This window comes from Anopheles ziemanni, chromosome 3, assembly GCF_943734765.1.
Source record: "Anopheles ziemanni chromosome 3, idAnoZiCoDA_A2_x.2, whole genome shotgun sequence".
NCBI classification, from domain to species: domain Eukaryota; kingdom Metazoa; phylum Arthropoda; class Insecta; order Diptera; family Culicidae; genus Anopheles; species Anopheles ziemanni.
In genome coordinates, this window is record NC_080706.1 from 81,877,921 (window position 1) to 81,893,109 (window position 15,189).

Consider the following 15,189-nt stretch of genomic DNA (forward strand, 5'->3'; position numbering starts at 1 on the left):
ATTATTCCACCACTTCCAAATGATGTCGTCGCCTCTCCACATGCGTTCTTTTCACATTTGGTAAGAAAACATAACGTTTTCACGTGCAATTTCGTCAAGTTATTTCACTTAAAATTTATCACTGTGTTCGCACTAAAACCCAAAACAACTATGATCGAGCTGTCAAGTTTCACTCGCAGCGCTCGCACGTGATCGCAGCGCTAGGAGAGGGAATGCAAATCGCGCCATACACACGCAAGTACATGTACCGTATGCGTGGTAATGTGCTCCGGAATAGTGTGGCGTTTTTAAAAAATGAATTGTGTCGCACTTCGCGAGCAAGTGTGGGATGTTACGGGGGTGCGGGGAGAAAAAGCATGAAATATTTCATAGGTTTTAATACATATTTTAATATTAAAACCATAGTTGCGTTGATTACAAGTGAACAAAGTTTTCCAGTGTTTATAAAGTGCAAAATTAATTGTGCCAAAATGTCCGATCTTGGAGTGGATTGAGTGAGTGGAAATAATGATTTTGTAATATTGAATTAGTGCTCAAGCTTTATTTTCCAGTGTCACAACAATTACATGCCGTTAATCCTTCGGATAGCACCGATTTGCCGTCTGAACCACAAGAGCATCAAGGAGAGGGATCCATTCATTCCGAAGATCCGAACTTAACGGATTATTTAGAATCGAGTGACGCTGAGACCTTTGGGTCTGAAGAAGACTATAAAAGTTTTGACTTGTTGCCCCTGCTTGTTTGTGTAAGGTATTGGGCTCTTTCAACAGGGCAAACAAAGCATTCCATAAACCTTGTGCTGCGCATATTAAATAGAACTGGAATGCGTTTCCCAACAACTGCTGAGACCCTATTAGAAAAAACTCCCAACCCAGCATCAGCGATTGTCAATATCGGAGGAGGACAGTTTTGGTTTAAAGGCATTCAAAAATGTTTGATAAACCAGTTCTGGTAAGTTTTTTTTATTATGCTTCTATATTTTACCATATGAAATATTTTCTTAAGCTATGATAATTTGTTTAATTTTGATTTTCATTACGACAGGCAAACCACACCGTCTTGCAGTCAGCTGTCGTTGAACGTATCAATTGATGGCCTGCCCCTTCATAAAAGCACCACCTTGCAGTATTGGCCGATATTATTCAATATTAATGAGCTACCCCGTGTGCCAGTGATGGCAGCGGGCATCTTTTATGGGTTGTCCAAACCTGAAAATATTGAGCAATATCTGCGTCCGTTGGTAGATGAGATTAATTTTCTCATTGAGCACGGAATCATCATCAACGGGAAAAAGTTGTCCGTCAAACTGCGAGCTATTATCGCCGACACTCCGGCCAGGTCGTTTGTTAAAGGTAAAAAATAAATATGGTATTAGTTGGTAAATACGAACTTGTTTTCTATTATCTTGTTACCTTTTTCAGGTACTGTTGGGCATACCGGCTACGCAGGATCCCCGGTGGCAAAATCATCATGCTTTCTCGTTTTGTCGGTATCAACTGTCAATTGGACAGAACGAGAAACCATGATGATTTTGCCACCAGGGATGTATGAAATGTGTTGTAGAAGGACAATACATTAGAGAAGGTCGTACGGTTGTGTTTCCAGGAGTAGGTGCACCAAAACGAACAGACAAGGGATTCAGAGAAAATGCGTACCCGAAACACTGCAAAATGATATCACCACTTTTAGATCTTAAGGATTTTGATATCATCAACGATGTGGTTGTTGCAGATCGTTTACATCTGATAGATCTTGGGGTCATGAAATGTTTGCTGATTGGGTGGCGTGACGGATCGCTGGGCAAAGTGCGTTGGTCAACTTCGCAATGTTCGCAGATTTCGTTAGGCGTTAGGCAATATTAAACTCCCTGCTGAAATCCATCGCCCACTGCGCCCTGTTGTTTATGCTGGGAAATGGAAAGTTTCGGAGTTTGCCTCGTTTTTGCACTACGCAAGCATTGTGGTGTTGAAAGAACATCTCCTCCAAGAATGTTACCAGCATTTTTTGTTGTTATTTTGTGCAGTAACAATTCTATCCTCGCGTGTATACCGTCCGATGTGGTCACTTGCCGGACTGATGCTCGAAAGATTTGTAACCCAATATAGCCATGTCTATGGAGAGCGTTACATAGGCAGCAACGTGCATAACCTGCAACATGTGTATGAAGAGGTGGCTCGTTTAGGTCCGCTTCCAACGCTATCCACTTATCCTTTTGAGAATGAGCTACAGCATCTCAAGCGTCAACTGCGAAGCGGCTACAAAAATCTGGAACAAACCATAAAACGGTTATCAGAACTAGATAAATTTCATATGTCTTTTTATGTGAAAAAGGCAGAGGCATCGAATCCTCGCTGCAGCGAACATGCAGGAGTTATTACTTTTCGTGTTAGCCACAACTTTTTGTTACAAAATAATGGTTTTGGTTGGTTTTTAACAAAAAGTAATCATATTATGAAGTTCCATTCAGCTAGCAACGAACGGGATACGAATGGTGTTTTAAGAATAATGTGCAATAAGTTACCTGAAAAAGCAATATTTATTGATTCCACCATGTTGGACATCCAGATACCAGATCCATTCGATTCAAGCATGTTGAACATTTATAAAGGAGTACCGTGCAGATTGGCTGAAACCCAGGATGAGATTACTTGGAATGAAGTTAAATGTAAATTAATTGCTGTGCCTTTAACGACGATAGACGAGGTTGTTTTTTTTTCCTCTCATTCATACACTACAGGAATAAAAAAATAAAGAGTAACGATGAAAAAGTTTTTTTTTGTATTTTTTAAGGGCGCTGCAACTGAGCTAAGTTTCCGAAACTTCAACAATAGGCTTGTATATGTTGTCCTCTTATGTTCTATTAGTATGACAGGATGTCCTCTTGTAATCTTTTATATGGACTCTGGCTGCAGCATGTTGAAGTTTCTTCATCAAAAAGCTAGCAACATGTTTGTCATCTACTATTAAATGCTCGTTACTGCCTATTTCCTTAAAAATACTCACCACCTCTTTAAAATTAATTAAACCTGTCTTTGCTTGCCCAGGTGTCCTACTGACCCCCGACCAATTAATACTGGCAAAAATGGCTTAGCAAAAATTATATCAATTGAATCGTGCATACGATTGGAAGGTTCTGCGCGCGTGACTTGACTTTGCAACCAAGCCAACAGTTTTCTTTTATATTGAACGTTCTTTAGGTCGTCTTCAAGTTGCAGAAGTTCTTCTGTGCTAGTTACAGGAGAAAATTGAAAATCCGTCTTCTTACGGATGAGGCCTTCTCTAGGCCGACTTACTGCCACCAACATGTCCAAAGTGACATTGGTAGTCGCAGTGTTGCGCAGAACTAAATCGAGTTTTGCTTCGAGCCTTTCATTTTGAAGTCGAAGTTCTCTATTCTGCTTTATTTAGTTTATTGAACTTCTCTTCAAATTTGTCAGATATAGATTTGACAAGATTTATTAGCGTTTGCATTGTTATATCGCTGTTTGAATATGCTGCAACGACAAAATAAATACAATATATTGTTAATTGAAACACCTGAGTCCATTCTAATTGGATTTTGTGAAGAGCACAAAGTGCAGATAGGTAAAGCAAATGAATTGTAAAAGTAGCAGTCAACATCAATTTAAATTTCTTTACTTACAAACATCACTAGCAGATGAGCTCGGTTGGAATGTACGCGGGTTTTGTAGTGATTGTGAATTATCTAAAATAGCAAAAAATAAATTAAAATTAAACACATACTCAGAACTATGCGCTAACGGCTATGCAATTTAACTTGCCCGATGGAATTTCTATGATCATAAGCTGATCATTTTCCGAAACATTCTGCTCATTAATATACACGGCTGTAAAACAAACAAATATTAAAAAGAATAACTGTTGAGTGACTAACGGAAGAAAGTTACCTAGCACCTAGAATACGTCACTCACAACTAGTTTAGAAAGAGAAAGATAGGACACTCAATTGTAGAATCCACTAGTCTTTATTCCGTCCGTCACCTTGCACTGTCACCTAGCTACCGACCGATCGTTCGTTCTGGAACTTCTCTTTCCGTGCGATCGCTCTCTCTTTAGTTCTCCTTTCTTCTCTTTAATCCCTACTCCTACATCAATAAGTTAGGGTAGAAATTTGCGAACTCGCTTAACTATGTATAAAAGGAGTGTTTCACTTAGAAGTGACACACAACGTAGGAAACCTCACTCTTGTTTCAACCACCGAGCAGTGAAGACGTGTTTGCAGCAGCCTACCTCCAGCATCCAGTGCAGTGAAAGTGCTTGTGAAAATCAGTCGTGTTTTCAGCTACCTGCCTCGAGCATACAGCTTCAAGTACCTGTGAAAGTGACTGTGAGAGTGACGGAAGTGAAATCTGTGAAGGTGGAATTTTGGACGGACTTTAACATTGGTGTTGTGAAAAGAAAATTTATTCCAAGTTACTGACACCCGCCCAGGATATGGCGGGTCATACACCGCCTTGGGGAGATCCTTCTCCCCAAGAAAATCAACGTGGACGCCTAGCATCGGAATGGATGGACCCGAAAGGAGTAAATGGCGAACTCCTCTACTTGATCCTACAAGCACCAGAAGGACTCCAGCTGCCGAAAAACCCGTTCCTCATTAGCAAAAGTTTAACCAGCATTGTAGGCGATATGGAACCCTGCGCTCCGATCAACAAAGGAACCAGGTATCTATTAAAAACAAGATCTAAGATACAATTCGACAAACTACAGACAATCACGCAGCTATCGGACAATACCCCCGTACAAATCACGGAACACCCATTTTTAAACCGCGTGCAATGTGTCATCACATGCCCGGAACTAAAAGGACAAACGGACGAAGAAATCCTGGAAAACCTAGTGGACCAAAAAGTAACAGCAGTTAGACGATTCCTGCGACGCAACAACAACGAAATAACGGAGACAAACTCATTCCTGCTAACTATAGATTCAGTGCTCGTGCCCACAAACATCCGCATTGGACTACTACAAATAAAGACCCGGACCTACTACCCCCGACCCATGCAATGTTTTAACTGTGCCAAATTCGGTCACAGCAAAGCAAAATGCCCGTCGCCTGTTCCAGTTTGCTCAAACTGTAACCAGGACGCGCACGGCACTTGCAATGCTGCCCCGAAGTGCAAGAACTGTGACGGCGACCACAACTCTTTGAGTCGCTCCTGCCCAGGATATGTTGATGAACAAAACATCATCCATATCAAAGTGGACTGTGGAATCACATTTTTTGAAGCACGGAAACAGTACGAAGAACAAAACCGAAAATCAGTTAACAACCGACTTGACGCTTTGAAGAAAATCGACTCACGAGACCAACAAATCGCTAACCTTACTTCCTTGGTCGCAGCCCTACAACTACAAATCAAAACACTTACGGAAAAACTTGAACAAAACAACACAACCACCGAAACTGAAGACACTGAAGAATCCGACGAAGAGATGTCCACCGCGACATCTGACTCCGAAACTTCAAACTCTACCTCGAACAAAACACAAGAACACGAAACGAAAACAACCCCAAAACGCAGAAACACCCGACCAAACTCATCCGAAGAAGACCTCCGCTTAACCAACAAAAAATCACAGAAACTTGCACCCAAACAAAGCGACACCCAAAACACTCCCAAGAAAGACACCAAAAAGAACAAAAAGCGGAACGGCTAACAAACACACACGAGTTAGACTCAAAGAAACGACCCTAGCAAACCCCAAGACACATTCTAACGGACCTACGCTCTCAAACAAACTATCTGAATAAGAAAACAACTCCCTTTTTAAAAATGACAAACAAATTAGCACTACAATGGAACATACGTAGCATAAACACGAATATTAACAACCTCCTACTTTTAATTGACAAACACTCACCGATAGTTACAGTGAGCCCAAAAAGTATTCGTCTAGACGAAAATTTCTTGAAAACCCCATATTTTAGAGCGTTGTAGGCTCAAAAAATGCGTCTAAACGGCCATGGCCGGTAGAGGATTGGTCAATTCGTATATATCAATCAAATTTGCTAGTACAACTTAACAACACTGGTGGCCATGGCGCAATATTAAAAAAAAAGCATTTATGATGAACGCAAAAAGTATTCGTCTACTTCGGATTGTTGTCCTATTTTCGAGGCAACCAGCTTACTGTGTAAAGATTTAATATTTTTGTGCGTATCCCTTGGATTCAATGACATTTTTTAGTCTACGTGGCATGGAATTGACCAAATTTGTCAAGACGGTAGGCGGTATTCGGTCCCATTCTGCTTGTAAGGCCCCATTCAACTCATCCTTGTTAGAAATTGTCCGTTTTCGAAGGGAATCGTCTAAAATCTTCCACAGATGTTCTATCGGGTTCATATCTGGACTCAATGGGAAGCGAATGGAGTTGTTTTGGGACTTTATAACGAAGCCCCAACTTGGTATTTACGGCTGTGTGCTTAGGCTCGTTATCTTGTTGGAATAGGAATCTTCCTTGAAATCCTAACTTCTCGGCGCTTTTTATACAACTGTCTTTCAAAATTTGAACGTAGGTTTTGTGATCCTTTATGCCATCAATGAAGTGCAACTACCCCACTCCTGCTGCACTAATGCATCTCCAAACCATGTCGGAACTTTCACTATATTTCACCGTTGAAATAAGATTCTTTGTTTGCATCTCAGTATTGCATTTTTCTTGTGGTTAAAGCTCGTGGTCGACCTTTTCGTTGTTTATTTTCGAATGTTTTTGAGCCGGAGAATCGATAAATTACCGATTGAGCTATAAAACAAGATCTGACCACAAGGTTTGCTATCTCGTTGGCAGACTTGCATACACTATGCAATCGTACGATTAGTTTTTCTCTTCAAAGGTTATCTTTGTCGCCTTTTGACCTATGATGTGGACTAACTGGACATTCAGAATTAACACATTAAGCGCTACGTCCATTTGCACTGCATTCCGTTAAGTCGTTAATTCATCATGGGCCATCGACGGTGAGTAGTGAGCAGTGCTTGCATGTTCAAACACTCCTTGGTGATAGAAAACAATGAAAAAAGAGTGGTAAAACAAAGCCTTTTGCCAAATTTTTGTTCATTTCCCGAAGCCTCCTAAACAAATGGTTTCAATAACGCGAACTGACCATATTATTTTAAGAACCGCGATATACTGTCGGCCCCAATAACCTGGTTTCCCTACAAAAAAGACTCTGTCAGTTCCACAGGACTAAGAGATCGTTTAACACCTTAATTCCAGACCGTGGTATACTAGATTTCATTCAAATTGAAATATCATGTCACTTGAGTGATCTGCCATCAATAAGATTCAGAGAGGCCCACAGGAAGGTGATCAATTTCCAACTAGACGAATACTTTTTGCGCTAGCAAAATTTCAACTTTTTAGTTTTTAATTTATTTTACTGTTAAGTTTTTCTATTTTTTTTATTATTAGCAAACATCGATAGTGCCTTGGCCAGTACCACACTCAATCTGACCATTGGAATTTTTTTGTGCGCCTACTAGGCTTATAAATCGAGTCTTTCCAACAAATATTCGTCTAGACGAATACTTTTTGGGCTCACTGTATATCATTACAAGAAGCATACCCTCGAAGACACATAAACAACAATTACAAATGGTATTTCAAAGAATCCAATCCACCCCATCACAATGTCTGCCTAGGCATACACAAAGACTATCCTCACAACAACACCAACACAGACCTCCCTGCCGTAGCAGTACAACTAAAATGCCCAATCAAAGCCACCTTCATCAGCATCTATCGCCAAAACCAAAACATTCCTAATCTCAACTCAAAACTACAAGACCTAATAGACAAAGTTCCCAAACCAGTCGTCTTTCTTGGAGATTTCAACAGTCATCATCCCATTTGGGGTGGTAGCCATATCACGCCAGGGGGGAGGGTGATAGTTGATTTTTCCATCAGAAATGACCTCATAATAACCAATCCAAACAAACCTACCAGAATCTCATCACACAACGGACATCAAAGCACACTCGACTTGGCAATACTATCCTCCCAATTAACACAACAACTACAAACAGACGTAGAAACCGACACGCATGGCAGTGATCATTTCCCTGTCATGCTGCAACTCAACGACAATCCTTCCGAATCCCAACTTCGCCCAAAGTACATATATCAACAAGCCGACTGGATTGGTTACCAACATGAAATAGACTTTTGCACAACTTATCAACAAAACTGGACAGCAGAACAATTTACAAACCTTATTTAACAAACAGCAAATAGATTCATTCCCCAAACATCTAACAAACCAAGAAAACGACGCAACCCCTGGTGGAACGCGGACGTAGCCCAAGCCATAAAATCCCGTAGAAAAGCCCTAAGGATGCTCCGCCGAGCAACCAAAAACAACCCTCCAACAACCCCTCAAATCCTGGCTTTAGCAGAAACATACCGAACAGCCAACAAACATGCAAAAATAATTACGGAAAAGGCAAAATTTTCTTCTTAAGAAGACTCTCGAGGACGTTTAGTTGAGGAAATAAACCCAGACATGACCTGTCAAGAAATGTGGCAACGGGTTTCTCTCCTCAACGGAACTTACAAAAAACCCAAACCAATCCTTTACCTGAATAACACGTACACCACAGACCCAGTAGTAATAGCAGAAACTTTCAACGAACATTTTTACAATACCTCGTCTACCCAACAATACTCAGTCCCATTCCAAAGAACCAAACAGACAGCTGAACTCCACGAAATCAACTTTTCTACCCAAACGAACGCTCCCTACAACAAACCTTTCGACGCTGCAGAACTTACCTGGGCACTCTACAAATGCAAAGGAAAATCTGCAGGACCGGATGACATCGGCTACCCACTGCTCCAAAATCTACCCCACTCAGGAAAACTGACCCTCTTATCCATATACAACGACATCTGGCACACTGGCAATATACCCGCGAACTGGAAAAATAGCTGAATAGTCCCCATACCCAAACCAGACAAAAACCCACATGAAGCAACAAACTATCGCCCCACATCACTCTTAAACTGCGTAGGAAAAGTGCTAGAGAGAATGGTAAATCGTCGTTTGGTTTACATTCTTGAAAGCCAAAACCTTCTCAGCGACGCTCAGCACGCTTATCGTGCAGGGCGCGGTACAGAATCCTATTTCGCCTCATTAGAAACAATAATCCAGAAATCTTTTCCCAAAAACGAACAAATCTCCTGTGCAACAATAGACATCTCCAAGGCTTTTGATCGAGCATGGAGATACTCGATCTTAGATTAGTTATCGCGCTGGGGCATCGGAGGAAATCTTGCTTCCTTCATCTCCAGCTTTCTCTCAGACCGAACATTTCAAACAATAATAGGAAACACCCGATCATCAATAAGACAGTTAGAAAATGGTGTCCCGCAAGGCGCCATTCTCTCCCCTACACTATTCAACATCACAACACAGACACTTATAAACTCACTCCCAGAAAACATCACGCCACTCATATATGCCGATGATATCCTTCTGATAGCTACCGGCTCAACACCGAAACAAACACAACAATCTCTTCAGAAAGGACTCAACAAATTACAACAGTGGTCCCGCTTCACGGGCTACGACATTTCCCCTGAGAAAAGCAAAATTATTTGTTTTTCTCAATTTTCTGCATGCCCCTCAAAACCACTATACATCAATAACTCTAGAATCCCAAACGTAACAAAAACCAAAATTCTAGGAGTAGTCATTGACTCAACTCTTAGCTTCATACCACACACTCAATATCTTCAATCTTCCACCAAAAACAAACTACAGCTGTTCAAGTATCTTGGCAGCGGTAAAAAGCGAGCTTCTCGCGAAACCCTGCTGAAGATCATGAACGGCTGGATTCACGAACACCTAGACACTCGGAACATCACCCTTTGCTGGATACCGAGTCACATGGGAATCGCTCGAAACGAAGCCGCTGACCGATTGGCGAACGAAGGTCGAGCGAAACCGGACATCATCGAGACACCCTTCCCTAAGAGAGACCTCCTTCGCTGGGCCCAGGACGAAGTGCGCGCATCCTGGGAACGCAAATGGAGATCGCTCATTGACGCCAAACTTCACAGCATCAAACTAACCACTACCATGGAATGACACACCGAAACCACGCGACCAACGGATCCTCACCCGCATCAGAATAGGACACACCCGACTGACTCATAGCTACCTTTTCACGAAGAACAGCCCACCACCAATGTGCATCACCTGCGGATGCCAGCTCACCGTCAATCACATCATAGTTGAATGCAGAGCCCATACTACAACCAGACAGCAATTCAACATCCCACAAAACCTAGAATCCGCCCTCAGCAACGACCCCACAAGCGAAGACAACATCATAAAATTTTTGAAAGAAATTAAAATATAAAAAGAAATTTAACAGAAATGAAAGAATGAATAAAAATGAAAAACAAACCTAATCTTAAACTAAAATTAAGGCAAAATTGTTCCCCTTCCCACTCTCTCCTTTCCTAAAACTATCCCATGATTCCAAACATCTCCCTAACATGTAAACCTAATTTAAGATAGATTTAAGATAGAAGAAAATCTCTTAAATAAAAAAAAAAAAAAACGTAGGAAACCTTCGACCAGTGAACATCGCGATCCAGAGAAAGAAGTAAATAAACACCAGTTCTTTTCAGAACTTCCAACACGGAATTATTTGTCGTCTTTGCCATCCAGCGCCGTAGCTCTGCGCATCCGCTTCACTGCGTTTGACGATCAACCAACAATAACAAATAACTTGTATGAACATACCCGTTTGTGGATCCATTGCTTCAGGATAGTTTGATGGTGATGATGATGGAAATGATATGTGTAATTTCGAACGCAATTATCTATAATAAGAGCAAGCTTTGAATAAATAAATAATAATAAAAACCTCATAATGTAACTTATCGATCTTGGATGCTGCTTGATCGATCACGAACGGTTCGATGACAGTTGACCAGTCGAACAAATTGCCGCTAGAGGGAAACTCCTGATAAGGATGAGAGAGTTAGGAGCAGTCGTTCTCACTCTACTATTTGGTATCTATGCACTGGTAGGATTCACTGGTATCAGCTGTTACAAGTCAACGACCTGTGACAAATCCGAAATGATTGGTGGATTTGAGAACGACCGTTCTTTCGTTCTGTATAGCGAAAATTTTTAAACTTTGACTCTAGTAAAATTATTGTCAATTTAAATGCGGAAAACTTTTTACACAAAGCGGAAAAGAAAGCACGAATCGATGTAATGGCACTAGATTCGAAAAATTATTAGATATTAGATTGCGTAGCACTTGAAGGTGTAAACTGAATTATTCATTATATGTATTTTATTTAATTATTAATTATATATATAGAAACATTCAAACATTTCGTTATTTATATTGAATCACCAACTGGTCATGCAGAAGAGCAGCCGATAGCACAACTGGAAAACACTTCGTTCCATGGGTAAATATACCATCAAATAACAACAATCAATTCTACTTGGCTTTTTTCAGGAACCATTTCACCGTAAAAAGTCACTTTGCACATCAATTAGAGTAATATGGATATGACGCTTCCTTTCACGCCACCGTAACAGGCCCACAGGCACGATATACCCGCGCGTGTAAGAGCAAACGAGAAGCAGACAGCTGTCTGACTCTCTGAGTCAGCACGGAGCACGGAGCTTAACCCTTTCACGACCGTAAGCTATTCAAGACTAAAATTGGCAAAACAACGCAATATTTTGGCTATTTGGGGTGTAGGTAAAATCCCAAATGAAGCCCCCCCAGCCGAAATCGCTGTTGTGGCTACACCATTTGTGAGCGGATGCACCTGAAAGGTATGCAATTGGTGAAACAAATGCCGTTGTGTGAACCGAATTGAATTCTCGTTAAATTAAAGATGATGATTATACTGGAAAGGATGTACAACATAAACTCCCTCATGCATTACTTACATGAGTGTATCAAAATTCGGCTACGCCATCAACCTAGGGGTGCGGTATGAGGGGGGCCCACGGGCCCCCCTTATTTCACAATTTTATAACAAACTCCCTTTTTCGGTAGACCTAGCGCAGTCCGCTCGCTGCGCTCGCTGCGGGCGCGCCGCCGTTTCTAACTCATTTCTTCAGTCCAACTCATTGGTTTATGATCTCCATCTTGCTCAGTTTAACCGATTAGTTCAAGTCATTACAGCTTCTAACGGAAATTCAACTGTTCAAATATTCAAACTGAATTGATGTGCCACCTATTGCATACTTTCAGGCGCACATGTGGAAAAAATGACGACAATGCGGCGACGGGGGGGCTTCATTTGGGATTATACCGGGGTGTATAATAAGAGAATATCACCAGAAAAACGTAGCAGTATGTGTAGGTTTTTTAAAATTTCATGGGAAATATTTTTTTGGTAAAATCCCAAATGAAGCCCCCCCAGCCAAAATCGCTGTCATGGCTACACCATTTGTGAGCGGATGTACCTTAAAGGTATGCAATTGGTGAAACAATTGCCGTTGTGAACCGTTTGAATTGAATTCTTGTTAAATTAAAGATGATGATTATACTGGAAAGGATGTACAACATAAACTCCCTCATGCATTACTTGCATGAGTGTATGAAAATTCGGCTACGCAATCAACCTAGGGGTGCGGTATGAGGGGGGCCCATGGGCCCCCCTTATTTCCCAAATTTATAACAAACTCCCTTTTTCGGTAGACCTAGCGCAGTCCGCTCGCTGCGCTCGCTGCGGGCGCGCCGCCGTTTCAAACTCATTTCTTCAGTCCAACTCATTGGTTTATGATCTCCATCTTGCTCAGTTTAACCGATTAGTTCAAATCATTACAGCTTCTAACGGAAAATCAACGGTTCAAATATTCAAACTGAATTGATGTGCCACCTATTGCATAACTTTCAGGCGCAAACGTGGAAAAAATGACGACGATGCGGCGCCGGGGGGGCTTCATTTGGGATTTTACCATTTTTTTTATGAACCATAAAAGTCAATAAATGACCAGTATAGTTGTGATATCGGAATTTATTTTATTTGCTTTCAACTACAAATCACATAATCAAAATTCTAAAAAAAATAGTTTATCCATTTCTATGAGAAAAATAGTGAATTCATCAACTTGCCAAATACTAAGTTTTTGTTGTTGGTTGCACGCACAAATGGTTTGGTTTTGGAGCAATTAATTTTGATACGACACAGATTTTTTTTTATGCAACGCGTTTGTGACGTCATTAATCGGGCATCACCCTAAACACACCGCAACACCGCAAAAATCGGGTGATGGCAAGTGCTCATGTGTGTGTACAACGCGGCGCGCTTCGACCGCGACACCCAAAAATCTTGATTTGAGCGATTGTTTAGGGGCTCAATTGGATATCCAATTTTTCTATGTGTAATATCCAATTTAGTATCCAAAACCCGCGTGTTCAAGTGACAGGGCATGTTATAAATAAGGGAAGTCGGGGCAAAAGTCGCCAGTCGCGAATAAAATCTACGAGAAATAAAGGCTAAATTTTTGCTTCGCTCCAGTAAGCGTACCCACTAATCCTTTTAGTTTCATCTTTTATCCGCGCTCGTTAAGACGAGTCCTAACAATCCAAAAATTTAGTTTTTGGTAACCAAATAGCTTCGATAAGCTATTTTCAATTCGGTTCGGGTCGTTGTGAGTTCGCGCGTTTTCCGTTCTCAGTGAAATCGATCCGGGATGCAGCAGAATCCGTTTTTTACACTGGCTACATCGCGGAGCCCCACACTGTCGGCCGTCACTACTGATGGCGGAATGCCGACGTGGGTGAAAGGGTCTGTCATGACGGCAACGCAGGATATCCGTCCTAAACCGAAATTGAGAAGCCTTAGCATCGCAGACCGCAGAAGGCGAGAGATCGAGCTCCTCCGCATGAGGAAGGAAAAGCTGGATATAGACATCCAGCTCTTGGAGCTAGAAGCTGAAGAGGAGGAAGAAGAGATGGAGGAAGAGGCGAGGTTGCACACGACAACCCGCTATGGTACGGCAGGCTCTCACGGGGAAGAGATTCGTCCTCGCGAACTACCGGTACCCCTCATCAGCACGGAACACGGTCACGACAAAATGGCCACGTTCAAAGAATGGCATCAAGCCCTTGATAATAAAATGAAGGACACCGCGATGGTGGACAACTTCACGACGCCAGTGATGGCGTACACACCATTATCATCGGACAACCACACCACGGTTTCGAATAACGCTACGCATGAAGGAAACGAACTCGGAATTCTACGGACATACGGTAACGACCCCTACATCGGACGGACTTGCAACGGCACACACATACCCCGAATTAACGGCACCCACTGCACATACGGCAATTATGAACGCATCATTCACTGGACTCATGGCACATTCGGAACACACGTTACCATCAAACACTGGACACACGATGGATTCTGAACCTACTGCACTGACAAATCACAAATCGGCGCATAAGGCTCAGAGCGAAGAGCTACAAAACGCCACTGGAATGATCACCACTCAGGTTTCATACAGCAACCTGGCGACGGTCATTGAGCCCGAGTATAATTGCGCAACAAACGTGCGATGGCCCGTTCTGACTGCCTTAGCAAGGTTGACACCGGAGAAAGTTGACCGTCGGCAACGCGAATTAGATGCGCTCCAACTACAAGCCTGGTGGCACGGGGCGTATCATCGGCAGCGTTTCCAGGGAGCGGAAGCTGTGTGTGAACGAGAAGAGGTAACATTAATGCCGACATCTGCATGGATTGATGATTTGCACGGTACAGGAATGCTGTATCTGATACTCAATTGCTGCGGCGCGGTTTCCGAGACAAGTATCGAATCGTACACCCACAACACTGCTTCGGAGAGCATCGATCTATGTTACTGCGAAAGAGATGCACGGCGCTACTGCCAGAGGTTGCCGCACAATTCATGTCAACCACTGCCCATGCGCGTACGCCCACACTCAGCGGTCGGAGTCGGGTCGGTCTGTCGGCAGTTGATGCTCCTGCTGAATGGACGTGTACTCGGGGTGTAGGCTCTTGCCGCACATGTGTTTCCGTCTCGTTCGCTCTTGCATCGTCGTCGTGTATGTAGCGCTGTTGACGTCTCGAACCCTTGAAATGGCATGATTGAATCTGAAAGAAATACTGGAAACAAGGTAGGCTATTGCCAACCTGAAATCCAACACG

General features: G+C 42.3%; 1 protein-coding gene across 1 annotated transcript; it reads left to right on the forward strand.

Annotated features, from left to right (window-relative positions):
• Positions 1-1,174: 1,174 nt before the first annotated feature.
• On the forward strand, positions 1,175-1,862 carry LOC131288499 (uncharacterized). The gene is made up of 3 exons (XM_058317641.1): positions 1,175-1,352; positions 1,422-1,456; positions 1,542-1,862. Exons 1-3 carry the CDS (start codon positions 1,175-1,177, stop codon positions 1,860-1,862), a joined length of 534 nt encoding a protein of 177 aa, XP_058173624.1.
• The last annotated feature ends 13,327 nt before the right edge of the window (positions 1,863-15,189 follow it).